We start from the raw sequence: 21,402 nt of genomic DNA, 5'->3' as shown, positions 1-21,402 counted from the left end.
AAAGAAGACACAAATAAAGGGATTGATTGAAAGACTTAATATCATTAAGCTGTCAGTATTACCTAAAGCAATCTACAGATTCACGGCAATCTCTATCAAAATTTCAATGACATATTTTATAGAAGCAGAAAAATCCATCCTAAAATTTATATGAAATCTCAAGGGATACCAAATAGCCTAAATAATCTTGAAAAATAAGAACAGAGTTGAAGGTCTCACACTTCAACAATATAACGGACTTTGGGGACTTGAGGGGAAGGGTGGGAGTAGGGTGAGGGATAAGAGACTACAAATAGGGTGCAGTGCATACAGTTCGGGTGATAGGTGCACCAAAACCTCACAAATTAGCACTAAAGAACTTACTCATGTAACCAAATACCACCTGTACCCCATAGCCTATGGAAAAATAAAAAATAAAAGTTACTACAAAGCTACAGTAATCAAAACAGTGTGGTATTGACATAAAGACAGACATATAAATCAACAGAAGAGAATAAAGGGCCCAGAAATAAATCCTCACATATATGGTTGAATAATTTTCAACAAGAGTGTCAAGACCATTTAATGTGGAAAGAACAGTCTTTTCAACAAATAGTGTTGGAAAAACTGGATAGCTACATGCAAAAAATATATTAATGTTGGGCCCTTACCTTAGAGTACATGCAAAAATTTACTCCAAAAGGATCAAATACCTACATATAAAAACTAAAACTATAAAACTCTTAGAAGAAAACACAGGAGAAAAGCTTCATGACATTGGACTTGGCAATAATTTCTTGGATATGACACCCAAAGCACAAGCAACAAAATAAAAATAGACACTTCATCAAAATTAAAAACTTTTATATCAAAAGACACTATCAATAGTGTAAAAAAGCAATCCATAGAATAGAAGAAAATTTTATAAATCATATATCTAATAAGGGATTGATGTCCAGAATACATAGAGAACTCCAAGTCAACAACAACAAATTAACCTGATTAAAAAACAAATACAGACCTTGAATAGACATTCCTCAAAGAAGATATACAAATGGCCTATAAGCACATGAAAAGATGCTGAACATCACTAATCATTAGGGAAATGCAAATCAAAACCACAATGAAACAGCACTTCACACCATTTGGATGGCTATTATAAAAATAATAACAATAACAAGTGGCAAGGATATAGAGAAATGGAAACTCTGATGTACTGCTGTTAGGAATAGAAAATGGTACAGCTGCTATAGAAAATAGTAATAATAGCAAATAGTAGCGGTTCCTCAAGAAATTGAAAGTAGAATTACCATGAGATCCGAAAATTCCACTTCTGCATATATACTCAAAAGAATTGAAATCAAGGACTCAAATAGATGTTTGCACACCTATGTTCATAACAGCATTATTCACAACTGCCAAAATGTGGAAGCCACCCAAGCGTCCATTAATGGTTAAATGAATTTTTTAAATGTTGTATATACATACAATGGAATATTATTCAGCCTTAAAAAGGAAGGACACTTGCTACCACATGGATGAAACTTGAAGACATTATGCTCAGTGAAATAAGTCACAAAAGGACAAACACTTTATGATTCCACTTACATGAGGTACCTAGAGCAGTCAAATTCATAGAGATAAAGTAGGTTGAGCAAGAGGAGAATAAAGAATTGGTGTTTAATGGGTACAGAGTTTTGGTTGGAGAAGATAAAGTTCTAGAGATGGAAGGTGGTAACATTGCACACAATGCGAAGGTACTTAACGTCACATAAATGCATATTTTAAAATGGTTAAGATGGCAAATTTCATATTAAGTATATTTTATTGCAATAATAAAGAAAAACCTTACCAGAATGATAAGAATAATAGCAATTTTTTTTAGATTAGCAGTTCCAAACCAAGGCATCAAAATGGATTATCAGGTATGCCATAAATAATTTGTGATTAAAAACAGCTTCAGAAACAGAGTGAATAACGTAAATGAGAGATGCTACTACTATAAGAATATCTGTCTTACATTCTTTCAGGTATGTGTGCATGTTTTAAGCAAGAGAAAAAGAAGTGGAGCTTGACCAACACTGCATCCAGGAATAGGCTCACCTACAAAAGTTGCTGTATACATGAATATCATCTGATACATTGCTCAGATAGAGAAAATGTTGAGAATTACAGTTCTGGACCACAGAATCAGAGAGTCTTGGGTAGAAGAGACTTAAAGAGCCTAGACCAGTCAGGAAACCAATGCCTGAATCTCCTTTACAACATAACAGAGAACTCACTACCTCTCTAGGTAGCAGGCAGCACTTGGGGCAGCTATAAGGGTTGGAGAGTTCTCCTCACAGGGGTCGAAATCTGCCTCCCTAGAGCTCCAACAATCATGGGTATTCTAAGCATTGAGATGGAACAGAACAAGCTGACCCTTAGTGTCAGCACCTTCAACATGGTAAGATATATTACATTGTCCACACACCCTCCTCCAGATTTTTTTCCCTCATGCAAGCTATAAACCCTTAGTTCTCTCAGCTTCTGTTCATATGAACTCACTGTCATTTGTCCACATCCCTCTTAATAAGATAGACAACTGTCTTTTTTCACGGACCCTCTGCTGCCCAAATCCCATATGCACTGCTTCCCTAAGATGCAATGAACATACTGAGGAAGGAACTGCAGAGCCAATGAGCCGATCTGAATGTGTCTGCTAGTAACATATCGGAAGGCTTTCCCTAAAGCTCCTGGCTCTGCTTTCTGACTTCCTTCTTCCCTTTCTTTTTCTTTTTTACAGAAGGCAGAAATCCAACATGGTTTATTTCCATGTGTGTGACTGCAACATATTATAGAATTTGTTGGTTTGGAACATTTTTTAACCTGAACAATAACATGATCAAAATAAATAAACTGATGAGCTTACTCTTTCCCTCCCTTTGGTTGGCTGGTTGTTTATTTTTCCTAATGTTCAGGCTTAGGCTGTTATCAGGGTCCAGTAAGTCTCACCCAATATCTCCAAGACCTCAGAGTCCTGTGGACAGTAGAAGGCACCCTTTCCCATGACTGCCTAGACATACTCATAGCACACATACCCTGGCGTCTGTGTCCGAGCACTGCTCTTTAATCACCTTCCCATGCATTCTTTCATTTGTACCTAATTCCCCACCCCCCTCGGTTGGTGGGCAGATATCTGTCTCCCAAGCTGCAGGGGAGGAAACACCCCCACCACGCTTACTTGTCACAGCCACGTGTCTGTTTGCTTTGCCTTCATCTATTACATCCATGACTTCCTCGGGGCTCGACACAAACCGCTCAGTGCACCCCTGGAAGAGAATCAGTTCAGGTTCACCACTGAAAGAGTTGAAAAGCAACAATATTTTGAAAGGCTGAAACATTTTCCTGTTTATCTTCTAGAGGTGCAGATAAATAGAAAGGCTGAAATATCGATCCAACAACTTTTCCTCCTTGCCCAGGGCTTGAATTCTACATTAAAGAGAAGTCTGAGCAAGCCCTAGGAAATATAGAAGTAAACCAAAAAAAGAACTGTCAAATTTTCCTAGGTTTTTGAGTACATATTCATACTGAACAGCAACACTTTAAGAAGACAGAAAATCAAAGAAGAAAATCAATGAGAGAAGAAGAAATGGATGAAGTTTTGCTTTGCCTTCTATCTTTATTTATTTATGATCATGGCCACCAATATTAGATACTTTGATGTTCCACAGATAATGCTATAATAGGCATTACTGCAAAGTAAAAACAATTGCACTCAATATCAAAATCTCTTTAAATGTGAATAATATTAAATAATAATGTCATAAAGGAAAGATACAATTGAAGAAAGTAAATGTCAATTTTTAAAACCAGATGAATATTAAATTTAAGGAGCCTGAATAAATGCCTATATGCTCTTTACAGATAATATTCTGCACATCTTATGTAATAATTATTATGACAGAGACTGGAGAGAAATTAATTGCATCACCAATCAAATCTTCTTCATACCTTTACATACGGGACTCTGTTTTTATCTTCATGAACAGCCAAGTTGGTCTTGGATACTAAAAAGATGAGAATGATAGCATGCAAAGAAGAAAATAAAAGTTAAAGACTCCATATTGGAGGAAAAATGGAAGTTTGTTACAAAGGACAGTCAAATCTAATCTCTTTGCAATATGCGAGTTTAAGCCTTGGCTGAGAATAAACATATACCCTGAAGGCAACAGAGTATCTCTATAAATTTTCATTAATTCCTTAAGCAGAAGTGTGATAAAGCATTTCAACCTCCCCGGACTTTTGTTACAGAACAAATAAAGGACAAGCACTGAGGTTACTTACCATCAAGTAAGTCCCTTATTTTGTCCAAGTAGATCTCAAAATAGGAAACCTAGTTAAAAACAAATTGAGCTTGGAATAGACATGCCACAGTGTATTTCAAAAATGCCATTATTAGTACTTATGAAAGCTTTCATCATGCATGGCTAAGAAGAGTAAGAAGAGGGGTTCAAAGTGAAGACTTATAATCTGGCCAGCTCTACTGGGATTCCCCTGCTTCCCGCTTGCTCTACGCTTCCCTAAGTGTGGACCACTCTCCACCCACACACATCACAGCTCCCTTTGGTTGTCATTCAAGTGTTCTTAACATCATGTGCTAGACACTTACAGGAGGACTCTAGGCTTTACGTTAGATGAGCACCAAGCATGCTTAGAAAACACTCAGTAGGCCTCACCTTATTGCATGATACTGACAGTATGAAGGAGACTTAGCCCAAATGTTCACATGCAAGAAGCCAGGAGAGGGCAAGGGCAGTGTGTTTAGAACTACAAGAGCTCAGAAAGGTAACTGAGCAAGAGCTGGTAATGGTGGCCAGCTCTGGTGCATCCAGGAAAGATCTGAACAAAATGGGACTTGATAAAAAATGGTTAGACTGTGAGAAGAAAAGGACGCCTTCCCATTAGTCTCAAGGCTCAGCCACAGCACCACCTTCATCAGCATCACCTAAGAACCTGTTTGAACTGCAGAACCCTGAACCCTACTACAGTCCTGCTGAATCCGAATCCCAGAGAAAAGGAACTAGGAATCTGGTTCTCAGTTCCCCAGGCGATTCTTATGCTGGCTGATGTCTGAGACCTGCTTTAACTAAATATGTGGTCTTAGGGACTCAATTCACACATAACCAGGACCCTAGGCCTCAATTGTCCCATCTGTCACATGAAGCCATAGGGCTTTACGATGTCAAAAATCCCCCTCTAGGATTCTGTACTCTGTTTACATCTGCTGTCTGCCTACCCAATAAACTTATCTGCCCTATGTTCATAAGTGCTTTTGAAATCTAAACAAGGGAGTGGGCAGAAAGGAAAACAGTTGTAAAGTTGTAAAGCTGGGATGTGACTACTCAGGTAAAACCTCATCCCTACATCGCAGCTCTGGACCAGTCAAGGGGAAGCAAAGACTCTAACCCAGCACTGGTCCCAGCTCTGACTCAGCCCTGATCCATTATCTTTAATGTGCCTCGGTCTGGAACTACCTGACTGGAACCATCCCAGCTACTGAGATGTGGGGTCCTAGCTTGAGCCCTGGAATCCACTGCTGGGCATCTCTCCCAGCTGCCTGTATCCCTAGCAACATCTGCCTACTTGAACACCTGTCAGACTTCCCTGTCCCTGAGGCCCATCTCTCATGGACACACCTATGTGACATTTGAAAGACTCACGCCTACAGCTTTCTCTAATCTTTCATGCTGCCACACTCCCCACATCCTTATGGGTCTGTTTGACCTCCAATCCTGGACATCTCTAACCCAGTCCTTCCTGCAGCCAACTCCACCCTGGTTCAGCGCATTCTATTTATTTCAGAATTGTCTGATTTTCGTTAAGACTTGTCTATTATTTTTGAGATCTTAAACATATGGCCGTATTTCCATAGATTACAGAGAAAATTAATTACATCTAAAAAAATGTCACAAACTAGATACTGGCAAATCTGGCAATTAGAATCATATTCACATTTAATGTAAGTAGAAACAGGATTCTGATTTCATTAATTTCTGCTTTTGGTGTGTGTGCGAGGGTGGTGATTTTGTTGTTTTGTCATTTAAAATACTTCGTGAGACCAGGCGGAAGAAAAATAAATAGGCATTGTTTGGCATTAAGAAATAGGATGTTCAGAAATAAAGTTTAAAACCTCTGTGGGACTCATTTAAGGAGCAGATTTTCGATATCGCCTTAGTCAGTCCTCTTTTTCTTGATTTAGCCTCTCACTATCCGGTTCAAAATACAAAGTAGTCAGCAACTAATTTGCCCACTTATAATTCTTATTTATAAAACAAGTAAGCATAAGTACAAATGCAACACAGAAATCCAGACTGTAAAATTCAGCCCTAGAGACTTAAGAGTGTTGTTCCTCTCCTCCCCTAACTTCGTGCTAGGGCTGTTTTTATCTTAATAAGATTCTAACACAAGACCCTATTTTGAGGGCAGGAATTGGTTTAACATCTTATTCCAGGATTACCACATAAGAACCCTGCAGTAGTTTAAGCTATTTAAATGCAAACAGCCCTAAAGAAGCACTAAGCTTCTAAATCTTGATCCCATCAAAGCAACAAGCTTCTGTATCCTTAGATATAAAGAACCTTGGCAAGAAGGAGAAGCAGGCTTTAGCCAACAAAAGGAATCCTAAGGAAAAGTGATTTGCTAGATGTAATTTATAGTTGGGCAAACAGTTGGTGCCTTCTTTTTATGTCATTTACGAAAGGTATACAGTAGTAAGGGCAGAAGTTTAATATAATTGAAAAGGTATCTATCGCGTGTGCGGTTGGTCAGACCTAGGGTCTATTCTTAGTTTTATCAATAACTTGGTGTTTAAGTTGGGCCTTGTAACTCTGCGTCTTTTTTTTTTTTTTTTTTTTTTAAGACAGAATCTCTCTCTGTCGCCCAGGCTAGAGTGTGGTGGAGCGATCTCAGCTCACTGCAACCTCCGCCTCCCAGGTTCAAGCGATTCTCGTGCCTCAGCCTCCTGAGTAGCTGGGATTATAGGCACACACCACCATGCCTGGCTACTTTTTTTGTATTTTTTTTTTTAGTTGAGACAGGGTTTCACCATGTTGGCCAGGCTGGTCGTGAACTCCTGACCTCAGGCAATCTGCCTGCCTCAACCTCCCAAAGTGCTGGGATTACAGGTCTGAGCCACTGTGCCCAGCCTAACCCTGCATCTTTAAACTTCCGTTTCCTCATCTCTGAACAGATGGGCCTGGTGCACTAAGATCCCAGCCTGAAGGGAAATCTCTTAGCAGATCTGCTTAGCGAGGCTTCTTAGAACTGCCCCTTCACCCTCCCCAGCCACAGTGGGGGCCCCCAGACAGCATGTGCATCCTGGACACAGCTCATCGGGCAAGGGGGGCACCTATGTAGGCTGGGCCAAAGAGTCCCTGCCCAAGGGAATTTAGAGTTGGAAATAAGGGAATGGTGGAGCAGCAGCTGCCATGTTGCCAACCCCTTCTCCCACCAAAAAGAAAGAAAGATGCTCCAGAACAAGAGAAAGAAGTCAAGCAAGGGGGCAGAAAAGCAGGGACTGTAACAGGTTTGGGGTTTCTTTTGGAGATGACGATATGCTCAAGAATTAGATAAGGATCATCATTGTACACTTTTGGGAATATATTAAAAACCATCAAACTATACACTTTAAAAGGATGAATTTTGCGGTATGTGAACAATATCTCAATTGTTTAAAAAGTTTAAAAAGAAAAACAGGGCTTAGATTTCCTGCCCTCCACACTTCATCCTCCACAAAATGCCCACTGTCAGATTCTGTATCTTATAACAATATCCTCTATTTGCTTAAACAAGTGCCTTTCAGCCACTTGCAAAAGAGGTGTTCCAATGAATATACCCTAATACCAAATTTGATTATTTAACAGCTACAGTAAGAGAGTAGAAATCTCTCTTTTAATGCAAATTTAAGTCATATAACAAGTTTTGGTTTAAAACAAAAACAAAATACAAGAGGGAAGATAAAAAGGAAGAGAATTCCTCTTCCCAACATTTCTCAGAGTTCTGCTCTGTGACACTCTGCTCAAAACACAAGTCTGTGATACTCTTAGGGGGAGAAATGTGTCTACATTCAAATAAGCTGGGAAATGTAACCTAATGCATGTCCCCTTTGCAGAGCATATTGAAACCTGTGATAAACTTAACACTGTTCAAGAAAGCATTTTCCCAGCTCATTTGGCCTTACAGCCCTTTTCCCTGCTAGCCCACCATTAATAACACAAGGGACTGTGTTCCACAGAACACACTTTGGAAAATGCTGCCCTAACCCAAACACAAACACATTTCAGTCATACCCACAGAAATCCAGAGGATAAAGGGTAGAATTTGGGCAACAATCAAGATGATTTCCTCCTAAAGAAGGCTTTTGCTTTCATTATGTGGATATTTCAAGCAAACCCTCCAGACACCTGTTAGCCTAGGTCACTAATAAAGAGGGCTCTGCTTACCACAAGAATGTCATTTAAATTAGTAGGATCATCTTTTATATCTTCTTGAAAGGAGGAGGTATAAGAAACATTATCTGGGGCCCAGTGTCTTCTCTGGGGACCAATCAGTAATACGTACCTTTATGTGAAACTCCAGGTTCTCATCCATGGAGTAGATATGGTCAAAGATATCATGGGCAATTCGTGGGATGATCCCCATGAGCTGGGGGTCATGCAGCTTCCCCTAGTGGGTGAAAATACAAACACAGGCAGTTAAAGCATGCTGGGAGACACATGAGAGAGAGGGGGAACCATCTCTGGGTTCCTCAGACAGAACCCGGTGGAGCAGGAGGCACCCACGTGTGCCTGCCAGCTCCCTTGGGCATCTACCTGACTTGCCAACAGACCAGAAGTTGGTGGAAAAACTCAATGTGTTGGTCTGTTTATCCAGCAGGGGAGCACTTGTTCTGCCAAGTTCTGAGGCCCCACAGTATTGCCTCCAGTTGCCACTCAAGGAAACAAAATCAGAGTCCATGTGGCTAGTGTGGGGTGAGGAGGAGGAGGAAAAGGGAGCAGGAAAAGGAACGAGAATATATGGGTTTGGGTTTTGAGTATTTACAAACTGACCTGAGCCTGGAGTTCCAAGTAAGGCAATCTTGTTTAATGAAATCACCTCTAGAACTGATTTCCAAAATTTTCCAAAATTTCTAAGAACCTTATTCTGGAAACACTTTCAGTATCATTTAACAGATCAATCAAGAAAATACATTTCATCAACTTCTTTTAAAAATCTGTGGTTCCCAGGCCGAATTGTTCCAAATAATTTTTAGCTGTTTCTAACACCTAAATCCATGTTTAAGTTCGTCTTATATTCTTCTTTCCCCACTTTTCTACTTTACTCATTTCACCTAAGTGGGTGGGGATAGGGATAGGTAAATTCTTCTGCTATTTGGATATTACCAAATCCATTTTTAAGGTCCAGAATTTGCCACCCCTGAAGATTTTAGAAAAGATGCCTTAGGATCTGACAGCAACTCCTAATGAAGACTTCCAGAAGTATTGAAAGCAACACACAAGCTCCAGAGAGCCTTTGCCTAAGCCCACCATCAAATAAGCACTTAAGTTCTCATATGTGTTCAACAATCCATCAGTGAACAAACACACAGTCTGCAGGTTTAAAGTGATCAGTGCCAACAATACATCCAGAGATTTTCCAGATTTTTTGTTTGTTTTTGTTTTTTTGAGACAAGGTCTCACTCTGTTGCCCAGGCTGCAGTGCAGTGGTGCAGTCTTAGCTGACTGCAACCTCCACTTCCCAGGCTCAAGTGATCCTCAGCTTCCCTAGTAGCTGGAACTACAGGTGTGCACCACCGCAGCTGGCTAATTTTTTGAATTTTTTGTAGAGATGAGGTTTCACAGTGTTGCCAAGGCTGGTCTCCAACTCCTGAGCTCAAAGTGATCCACCCACCTTGGCTTCCCAGAGTGCTGGGATTACAGGCATGAGCCACCACATCCGGCAGTCTGGCTTCCAGCAAAGCTCTCTCATCTGGAAAAATGGATACTCCTCTGGAATGCCCTTATCTATTAAGAATCTAAATAGTTTGATGTATTGCTATTGTTTTTTAGTTTGACTGCATACTTCCTAAAGATAAGGATGTCCAGTGCATGTATATTTCTCTCCATTGCTTACAAGATTTAGTATTTATTACATAGAATTATTGTAGAATTCAAGTTAAATAGGATATATAAAGTGCTTAGTGACATGAGAAGGGCTAAAATAAATGTTAGTATTATATCACTCAGCTCATAGCAGGTTTTCACGAAGAAGTTGTTGCAGTTTATTTCACCTGAAGAGACTGAAACACATTTCTATCCCTGACAATTAATATATATCTTAGGAAAGAAAACACTGCCAAATGACAGACTGACAATCTCAAATCTTGATAACTTTTAAACTGTACATTCCATCATAAATGTGTAACAAATTAGACAATGGACCTCCACATGCTCTGAACCATGGAGATCATTGGCAGAAACAATACCTATGGTGAGAACATCATTTCCATCTGGCCAAATGTCATGACTCCACTCAGCCAATCAAAAGACCTCCCCTACCAAAGCCCTCCAGAGCTTTTTAATAATTCATGATAATCCTTTAGCTTCTCCTCAGTAGCCCACAGCCAGAGCAGAACGATTGATAATCCAAAAATCATTTATAATTGACTCAAATCTATTTTCCTAGATGCTTTCCCTTTCAATGGATTTATCTCCCCATTGATTCCTGGCTTATACAAGTGCTGACATCCCTTTGTTTGCCTTTGTCAGGGCAAGAACCAAGGCAGAACGAGAGATGAATCTAGGACACTCTCTACTTTGTGTCTCTCTGAAGTCCTCACCCTAAAATCAATGTGAGAAAAGTGAGTGTTCTCATAATAATGCCTCCCATCCCCACAGGAACAGAAGCATACCCACATCTACCACAGGCCTAGGAGCTGGGCTGCTTGATCCAGCTCAGATGCCCAAGAGTGGTAAGGGCTTTATGTGCAGCAAACTGGGCCTGCCGAAACAATCTGCAGGTGTGTGTATGCAGGGGAGGATGTAGGGGCATGTGGAGTGTGCGTGTGTGTGTGTGTGTGTGTGTGTGTGTGTGTGTGTGTGGTGTTAGGGGAGCATATGGATGTGTGATGTGTGTGGTATATGTCTGTGTGTGATATACGTGTGGGGTGTGAGGGTTATGTCTGCGTGTGTGGGGGCGTGTGATGTATGTGGAGTATTACATGTATGTGTGATGTGGGGGTTATATGTGTGTGAGATGGATGTAGGGAATGTGTGCAGGTATGTGCTATAGCGTGAATGTAGGAAGTGTGGCGAGTGTGGGGGTGCTTGTGATGTGTGTGGCCATGTGGCATTCTGTGGCGTGTGTGTATTGTATATGTGTGACATGTGGTGTCTGTGTCTGTATGATGTATGCAGAGTGTGTGTGTGTGTGTGTGTGTATGGGAGTATGTGCGTGTGTTGTGTGTGTGATATACGTGGGCTCTGCCTGTATGTGTGCATGTATATGTGGGGGGTGTCTCTGTGTGTGTGGTGTGTCTGTGTGTGTGTATGTAGGGGGTATGCTATACAATGTGTGGTATCTGGTATATGGTATGTCTGTGTGTGTATGATGTATGTGGGGGTGTGGTATATAGTGTGTGGTATGCGTGTCTATATGGATGTGTGTGATGTGTACATCTCTGTATGTTTATGATGTTATGTAGGGGTCATGTGTGGTATATAGTGTGTGGTGTGTGGTGTGTTTGTATGTGGTGTGCATATATCTGTGTGTATATGTATGATATATGCAGAGGGGTGGTATGTGATGTGTGGTGTGTCTGTGTGTGCATATGTGTGTGATGTGTATATGTCTGTGTATGATGTATGGGGGCGTGTGCAGTATGTGTTATGTGGTGTGTCTGTATGTGTGTGATATACATGTCTGTGTGTGTTTATGATGTATGTGAGGACCATGTGTGGTGTGAGGTATGTCTGTGGTATGTATATGTCTGTATGTGTCTGATGTATGTGGAAGGGTGTGTGGTATGTGGTGTGTAGTGTGTCTGTGTGGGTATATGTGTGGTGTGTACATGTTTGTGTGTGTGTATGATGTATTTAAGGAGTGTGATATATTGTGTGTGGTGTGTCTGTGTGTATATTATGGTGTGTGGTGTGTCTGTGTGTGTACATGTGTTTGGTGTGCATATGTCTGTGTATCATGTATGTGGGGGGTATGTGGTATATGGTGTGTCTGTGAATGTATGTGTGTGTGTGTATGATGTATGTGGGAGGCGTGGTGTGTGGTGCATCTGTGTATGATGTGTCTGTGTGTATATGTATGTGGTGTGCATATGTCTGTGTGTGTGTACAATGTATGTGGTGTGTGGTAGTGGTGTATGGTATGTCTGTGTGTGTATACGTGTGTGGTGTGCATATGTCTGTGTGCATGTACAATGTATGTGGGGGTGTATGGTATGCGGTGTGTGGTGTGTCTGTGTGTATATGTGCGTGGTGTGCATATGTCTGTGTGTGTGTTTACGATGTATGTGGGGGGGTGGAATGTGGTGTGTGGTGTGTCTGTGTGTGTATGAGAGAGAGGTGCTCCTTAGAGGTCTTCACTGCTTCTACACTGACCCTTGCAGATGAGATGCGCAGCCCAGACACACAATGCACAGTTGCCTCGGGCAGTAAGAAGTGGGATAACAGCCGAGAGCTACAGAAATTCAGAGACTAGGAATGTCCCAGATTTCCAGTAATAAAATGGGTAATATGGGATGGCTTGCTTGAGGGACACCAAATCTTGAAGAATGGGTAAGTTTAGGGATGGGCAGAGAGGATGTGGGCGGAGAAGGCGAGTGGGAGAGCAAAGTACAGGAACTGAGAAAGAACAGTGAACGTGTATTTTAGCTAAAGGATCAAAGATGAACTTGGGGAGCAAAGAAATCCACTGCCTCATCACCTTGTTTCTCCCGGAAAGCAAATAGGAGAAAGATCTTTATAACTGCATCCTGTATAATTCTATCTGCAAACTTTTCCCACGGAATGTGATCTTTTAGGAGCACATATGAAAGAAGAAACAAGACCCAGGCCACCAGCCACCAAACAAGACTCTCTTTGTTCCAGCCCCAGTTGCCTCCTTGACCTCCCAAGCAGGGCAGAGTTTCCTGAAACACTTAAGACATCAGCCCGTCAGCACATGAGCACCGTGCATTCAGACAGATTAGTTCAAAATCACTTGGCAGGCTTGGCGGGACGGCTGGGAAGCCTGTACCATTCAGATGACCTCCAAGCATCTCTTGGGGCAGAAAGAAAAAACACAAGGTGTCTCCATCCATCTATATCAGTGTGCAGAAGAGGATCACAAAGTAGGGCACGGGGCCAGGAGAGGCCCTTCCCAGCATCACACACGGAACAAAAGAACAGTCTCTTTTTCCTCAGCTGCAGCTGGAACCCCGTGTCCTCCCCAGCGCCAACCCTGGGTATGGGCTGCACAAGCCCAGGACCTTCTGTGTGTTGGTGTCCACCAAGCTTAGCATTAACACTGTCCAGTGAGTCATATATTTACTGAAAACCTACCTTAAATGCTCCATCTTGAGAAGCTAATATTTCCAATTTTATGTAGGCTTATCTGTTTGTTCCCCTCAATACAAAGTAATGGAATCACCACTGGATGTCAGACCAAAAATAGGGGGATTAAAGTGAAAAACAGCTTTAAAATGTGACTGCTCTGTCCACTCAGGGACACTCAGGGAGTTAACATCCCCTTCCGAAAGCCTTTGGAAGATCACAATGTGTAATTTAAATAAATAAAATCCTCCTTTCGAGAATGCAGACCCTGTAGGGCTTTTTTGACTTAATTGCATTCCAGGATCCTGGATTTCTTGGTCTATCCCAGTATCTATGACTTCAGCTTAGGGCTCCTCCTTCCCTCTGTCTTCCTCTGAAAATATCCCCTACCTTTTCTCCAATCTATAATTACCCTACAGAAAGAACTCGATTAAGTGAGGGGGTGGGTGGCACTAGGAAAAAACTCCCATCCACATCAACTATTTCTAACTGTAGGCACAAGTATGTGATCTGCAAAAGTCACAATAAAGGAAAGCAACTCATTACAACTGACCTTTTAAAACTGACAAAGATGAAGAGGCAACCGGAGGTGAAACCTGTCCAGAACCCAGTTCCTTTCAGGTCCCCCATGAGTCCTCACTGGGCAGGCATTGTGAAGTTTACACTGTAAGACACAGAGGGCTTGAGAGCCTCTAGCAAAATATCTCTTCTATTAGTTTTCGTTTTTGTTTTTTGGTTTTTAATTTTATTATTTATTATTACTATTTTTTTTGAGATGGAGTCTTGCTCTGTCACCCAGGCTGGAGTGCAGTGGTGTAGTCTTGGCTCACTGCAACCTTTGCCTCCACAGTTCAAACGATTCTCCTGCATCAGCCTCCTGGGTAGCTGGGACTACAAACGTGCGCCAACACGCCTGGCTAATTTTTTTGTATTTTTAGTAGAGATGGGGTTTCGCCATGTTAGCCAGGCTGGTCTCGAACTCCTGACCTATGTGCTGGGATTACAGGTGTAAGCCACCACGCCTGGCCTCCCATATTAGTTTTAAAGGGTGGGTATAGCTCTTTGCCATCACCCTACATCCATCTCTTCTCCGGAAATAAGATTTTACACTGGGGAGCATTCTCTCTCTTGATGTCTTACAGCTTAAATTTCTGGCATTTAGCAAGTACCTTATATTTTCTAATCCCAAAGCTTAAAAGGTCACTATTGTAAGCATTCCAAGAGATTTTGGGGGATTTTAAATAATGCAGGTTGCTTTTGTTTTTTTTGTTTGTTTGTTTGGCATTATATATAGTTTGGTAATAAAACAAAACAAACAAACAAACAAAAAAACCTCTAGACTGATTGAATTCCTCACTAGACACCGTATCTCTCTTTCAAGTGTCATCTGACCTACGAGGGAGTTTTTGTCTACAGGTACTGGACTAGGTGGGACACAGGAAATGTAGAACTGCAACTTTTCTATAGTCTCAAGGTCAAGAGTCGGGGGCCTAGTAAGAGAGGGAAAGGCGAGGGGCCGGGACAGGAGTGTGAGGATAGCAGGGTGGCGTTTCCAAGACATTCTGCAGTAGAGTGTGAGAGGAGGAGAAGATGGGCTGATGCCACTCAGGTGTCAGGGGAAAGACCTGCTTAGTCAGAAAGAAGTGATAAATAAACCTCATGCTTCCTTTAATCTGTGCAGTCTCTGAACCACTTTGTCTTCAGCAAAACAGGTGAAAGAGAGTCAACATCGCAGAAATGAGATCCCCGGCACTGTACCCCACACTTGAAATCAGTATGAGCAGAACATCAGAGCCCTGAGGATTTTAGCCTCGTGCCTTTGAAATCTCCTCTTCAATAGGAATGATTCATAAGCTAAACCGATTCTGCAGCAGCCGTCTCAGTGCTATTCCCAGGAGGGCATCGTAAATGAAAAACACTAAGCTGGAAGGATTAAGGATTCATCTTACCCTGCTGCTGAATTCCCCAAACTTCCTCCGTGCAGTTTCTTATAATAACCACGCTTACCACCTCTCCTTACCTGTCAAGTGGGCCTCACCTTTAGAAGAATTATCAGGCTCTGAAGGCCCTATAGGATTTGGTGATTTAAAGAAAAAAAAAAGGAAAAGAGGAGGCAAAGAGGTTCAATTTTGTCTGCAGACCTGCCTTGTTTGGAAAACAGACTGAAGCCACAAAGTTCCACAGCCAACAACTGGAGCTGGGGTCATACCCTGAAGTGCCTTCAGGGAGCAGGTATGTAAGTCAATAAGGAAGGATGCCAAATATAAGTTCGTCTTCACCCCAGTGTGCATGAAGTGGGCTGGGTGTGAGTACAATGGAGAGTCCAGCCCCATATACGTGGGGTGGCCAGGGCCAGTACCACAGGTACCATTTTCACAAATACTAACAAATATTTTACCAAACTTCTCCTAGGTGACAGCAGCTGTTCCCTGCACTAGAAATGTTAACAAAAAGGTGAACAGGACAATGAAGTGAACAGTGAAGCTTGAATTTTATATTATGGTGAAATTCACCCAGTGCTGCCAGATCTTCAGAATATTCAACCTAAGATGGAAAATTTGAATTGTGTGAAATCATCCAATTTTTAACATTGCTTACTATTAAAAAAAAAATACCATGCAGTCCAAACAAAAATATGTCTGTGGGCTGAACGTGGCCCACAAGCCAACTTTTAAAAATCTCTGACCTACAGTTTTTTATTTATTCTAAGAGACGAACCTCCCCGGGGGCCTTCATCAGGGTAAGTGATTTTCCCAACAGGCTTTCCCAGTTAGATTGAGGCTGAAGTCCAGAATGATGTTCACACTACTGCTTAGCTAATCAATGATTGTTTCCGAATAGAATGTATTGTTACTGTCACAAAGTTATCAATAAAGTACTTTTTAAAATACTGAATTCCTGAGACTTTATTTTTTGCTGCTATTTTAAAACTTCTCAAAGACATAATTAATTGGCCAAACATAACCGTCTCTATTTCCCAGTAAAGAAAGCCACATGCACCTCAAGTTTTGCTGGAAACGTCAGTTCCATTCAGTCATCTCAGAGATTCGCATTAGAGCACATTGTAATCTTACCTCCATGGTGTGGGTTTTTCCTGATGAAGTCTGCCCATACGCAAAAATCGTCCCGTTATAACCTTCAAGGACATCTGTGAACAAGAAAAAGAAATTAACTCATTACTTTGATCATATGCTGGTGTAGGTTGCATATTTTAAAATTACATTTTCCAAATGGCCCATCTCATTTTTCATACAAATGATATATTTCAACTCCATGTGAATTTTAAGTAGAAAATTCTGTTGTTCTACAAATAGAAAGAAATGGACTCACATATCACAGAATATATTAATGAAGAAGGAGGCAGACACACTTTCTCCCAATGACATCAAAAGGAAGATAGAGACATCGAGCAGAAAACTTTTTTTTAGTAGAAGGATATTTGAGTTTTCTTCTGTAAGTTGATCTCTTGAGATCAGTTGGGGGAAAAAGAAAACATTATTCTTATGCCCTGTTTCTGGAGTGAGATGAAGAATAGAATTTCTTTCCTGAAGATTTAATTTGGGTCAGTTTAAACGCTGGCCCAGGCTAGCTCCTTGGGGAGGTTTCTCCTGAAAGCCCCACAAGAGCTCCTTGAGTCCAGAGGTGGGGGAGGAAAAGGGCCCCACTCTATAAACAGAGCCTCAGGGTGACAATCCAATCAGCCCAGAAACTAGCCGGGCCCTCACTTAAATTTAATGTCTCTGTGTTTGCACTGATAGTGCTAACAAGCCAGCCCAGGCCCATCAGCATCAGGAAATTTCTTTTAATTACACAATGAGAGAACTGTGCAAACCCCTCCACACTGCAGGTCGGTGCCACATCACACAGGGACAAGGGGAGGCTCGAGGGTGGCGGCTGCTTTTTGCTGAAGAGCTGAAGATTATCTGTGGGAATTCTTTCAAAGCAGCAGAAGTGATTAAAATATATTTAGCACTCATTTCCCTCCTGCTTTCCTCCTTCATCCTCACAAATATCACTGGAAGAGGAACAATGCATCATTAATATCCTTGATCCTCCATTCCGAATAAGGGGAGGAAGTCTTCATTTGCACAAGCTGCAGTGGCAGGGAGAAGGGCGCCACACTGAGGTGTCCTATTCAGGGTCATGTAAAAAACCAAGCCAGGCAATCAGCTCCATCTACTTCAGGCTCTAAATAGAGTTTTTCTTTTGGGAGCATGGTAGAGGGGGTTCTCTGAATTTTATGATGCTGGTTTGTTTTTGTTTTGCTTTGATAGGTTTGCTTTTTTGAATTTTTTTTCTATATCAATTCTGATTTGTTATGTTTTTTAAAAAAATTTTAATAAACATTTGACTGATCTGAGGTTGTTGAAGTGTGAACTGGGATAAGAACAAAAAAGCAATATTTTATTTTAGGAAGCTAAGAAAAGAAAAATTAAGTGGCAGGATGTTTTTTTAATTCTAGCAGCCCTCAAGAGTTTGTATCAAGCTATATTGGGGGTTGGTGGGAGAGGAGGGACAGAGAGAGAGAGGAGGGGGAGCGAGAGGAGGGAGAGAGAATGTTCATACATATCAGATTTCGGCTAATGGCTCCCCTGGTAACAGTGGGAAGCAAAAACTTGAAGTAGTCGTGTAAGGTTTGGAGGTTCAAGCTTCAGTTTTCACAAAAATGTCAACTTACTCAAAGAAAAGATTCCTCAGGCCAGAGCAGACAGAGCACCTCTACACTAACATGAATATGATATGCTTTGAGGGACCCAAAGGAAAAAGGTCCCACCCTTAGGTCAAACTTTAAAAATGCCATATTCATAACACAAAAAACTCCAGCCTATTGGAATGCTGGCTACATCACAATATTACAGTTTCCATTTATTCGAAATTACCATTTATTAGAAATTAACCATCCCCCCTACACACACACACACACACACACACACACACACACACTCTCTCTCTCTCTCTCTCTCTCTCTCTCTCTCTCTCTCTCTCTCTCTCTCTCTCCCTGAAAGGGCTTTCCTTGTCTTAAGCCTCTGTGTATGAAACACTCTGGAACCCACTGGCCTAGGTGTTAGAACAGCACCGAAGTTGCCAGGGCCAGGGGTCCAGCCATCCTGACCTCTGCTAGCCACCCTGCAAGGGCCGATGTTCCCACGCAGGAGGCCCCAGGGAGGTGGTACTGAGCAACCGGCCACACCCAAGGAAACAGCTCAGAGCTCAACTTCCTCCTGAATTAGGCCACACCCGAGGCCTCTCGGGTCTCATCCACGCCTCTGGGTCCATCACTAAACAGAAGGCACAAGCCCACTAACTCTTACTCCATCGCTGCTCATGAAACTCCTGCCAGTAAGAACTGGGTCAAGCACCTGAAAACCAGAGCTCGTCCGTGGCTTCACTTGTTTTGGACTAAGGAGCTGAGGAGCGTGCGAGACTGTACTTGGAGAATCTGTTTCTTGCTGCCATTTCGTCACTGAGCACTATTTTTTTTCTCCTTCTTTTTTTGTAAGAAAAGGAGAACACATAAAACCCCACCAGAACAAACTCCACTCGGCCCTGAAAGTATTTACAATCACGGCCCTGAAAGTATTTACAATCACGTTACAGTTCATTCACTGCTGCAGAACCTCTCTCCAGCGCTCAAGGTCGAAGGGAGCCGACGTCGCCCTCTATCGGCTCCCTGCTGCACTAGAAGGCAATTTAAACGAAAAGGCCCTTTGAAGCCAGTGTTCTCTATTTTCTTCGAAACTCCAGGTTTTGGGGGCTTCTTTTCTGTTTGTTGTTTGTTTGCTCAGTCTATGTTTTTATTTGCTGGTGAGGGGAGGCAGAGAGAGGAAGTGGAGCAGGAGCCCAGCGCGTTTCTATGGCCACCGCGACCACAGGCAGAGTGGGAGCCGTAGCGGGAAAGTCCAGGCCGCGCTCCGCACTGCGGGGGCCACGCCAACCTCCATCCGACTCCCACAGAAGCGCCCACAAAAGGCACTTTCATCACGTCCAGTGCCCGTTCCTGGGCCCACGGAATGCATTTGTTTTAGAGTCTCTGCAGAAACAATGTTTCCACATGCCAGCCACGCTCCGCAGACAGAAAGTTTCTTTGTGTTAGTGCCTGGTGTGATGTGACCTCCACTGGTACAGCATAGCCCGCCGCACCCCGGGGCCACAGCACTCTTCCATCCCGCAGCCGCATGAACCCCAGAAGGAGCTTCCACCGCAGGTGCCCAGAGCCTTCTCATCTCCCAGGGAAGGAGGAAGGATAGCAGTGGATACTTAAAATGCTCCTTGCCTCCCATTTGCTCAGTTCTGAATCCAGGTCTTGCTAAAGCAAAAGAGTTAGTGCCATCTTCAGATTAGAATTGGGGGAGGATGTGATCATACCTACCCATCAGTAGTCGTAAGGAGGCATGGGGCTTCCTACTGACTCTCCAGGGGAAATGGGAGCCTGTAGGGTTTCTGGTGATGGTGGCTGACAGGCCATCCTCACCAGTCACCAAACCACTCAGGTAGGCCATAATCAGAGGATGATGAGGCGGTCCTGCTGACTACCTGAGGCCAGCCCGCATGCCGGCTGGCCAGCCTAAAGGGCAGTCACTGTGCCCAGGCAAGGGCATGCTGCGTCTTCAGAATGGAAACGCACCTCATCACTGGCAGGCCACCAGGGCCATCACAAGGTGTAGGAGCCACCATCCCTGTCCCCTCTTCTCTACCCTCCTCCCACACCATTCCTAGCCCTGTCTTTTGCAATGCTTAGATAATAGTCCATATGGCCTGACAGAACAGGGACCACTCATAAAATAATTGTCATCAAATGCTAGCTGTGTGCCCACCAGGAAAGGGGGGCAGAGGAGTGCAGAAGAATATCAGTCAGTCAGTCTGACAAGCCCAGGCTTGAGTCCCAGTCCATGGCCCCCGAACCAACCTGGCCAAGTTACTTCACTTCTCTGAGCCTCAAATTCCTCTTCTGTACAATGAGGAAAATAATGCTCACCCTTCAGAAAGTTGTTATGATTTAAAATGCAACAACATATGTCAAGTATATAGACAGTGCCTGATAAGTCACAGCTAAAAATATTTTTCTTCTTCAGAGTCATATATAAGATAATAACAAAACAGATCTGATAATGTCATCCTAAGCTTAACACTCTTCATTGGGTCCACATTGTCTGCAGGATAAAGTCCATCCATTGCCATCAAATTACTCCAGCCTAACTTTCCCAGCCTCATCTCCCATAATGCCACTCTGCACCCTGTGCCACTCCAAGTTGCCCAAGCAGAATTTGTGTGTTTATGCTTTTACTTTTGAAATCCCCTCTGCTTGTACAACCCTCCTATATTCTATAGTCCTCAGGACCCAACCTTTCAGAGAAACCTTCTTTAATTCTCCACTCCCTCTCCCAATCAAAATCAATACAAGTGACATTCTTCTGTGTTCCTGTGGCATTTTGCATACACCCTTTCTAAAGTACATAATGCCTATGTGTGTGATGATTATGTACACATCTGTCTCTTTCCCTGTACTCAAAGCTCCTTGCAGACAGTCTTACATAGCATGGCGACTCCAGTCCCAGCACTGCTTACCCCATGGTAAGTACTTAATACTACTTACAGAAATGAATGATTAAAAGAAACAACTGAATGAATGAATTTTAAAGGAATCAGAACTGGAAAACAAGAAATCCCCTTCTCTAGCATCTGGATCATCTGTATCTAGTTAATTTGGAAGGCAAATGATTGGTGTGGCTTCTGTAGGCTGGGACATAGTTACAGTACTTCGATAATAGCATCCAGTTACCATGGTGTTTAATTCCTAGGCGTCCAAAGGAGCCTTCCCATTTACTGTGCTGGTAGTCAGAAACCCTACAACCTCTTT

General features: G+C 42.4%; 1 protein-coding gene across 1 annotated transcript in view; it reads right to left on the bottom strand.

Annotated features, from left to right (window-relative positions):
* KIF5C (kinesin family member 5C) overlaps window positions 1-21,402 on the bottom strand; it is a 151,415-nt gene that overhangs the window by 80,823 nt on the left and 49,190 nt on the right. Inside the window, exons 3-7 of the mRNA XM_031008573.2 lie at window positions 16,619-16,692; window positions 8,581-8,685; window positions 4,306-4,354; window positions 3,973-4,028; window positions 3,203-3,290 (exon numbers count right to left, since the gene is read on the bottom strand). Of these exons, the coding sequence (XP_030864433.1) occupies window positions 3,203-3,290; window positions 3,973-4,028; window positions 4,306-4,354; window positions 8,581-8,685; window positions 16,619-16,692 (372 nt within the window). The remainder of the gene's footprint in view (window positions 1-3,202; window positions 3,291-3,972; window positions 4,029-4,305; window positions 4,355-8,580; window positions 8,686-16,618; window positions 16,693-21,402) is intronic.

Source organism: Gorilla gorilla, chromosome 11, assembly GCF_029281585.2.
Source record: "Gorilla gorilla gorilla isolate KB3781 chromosome 11, NHGRI_mGorGor1-v2.1_pri, whole genome shotgun sequence".
NCBI classification, from domain to species: domain Eukaryota; kingdom Metazoa; phylum Chordata; class Mammalia; order Primates; family Hominidae; genus Gorilla; species Gorilla gorilla.
This window is presented reverse-complemented; position numbering and strand designations above follow the sequence as displayed.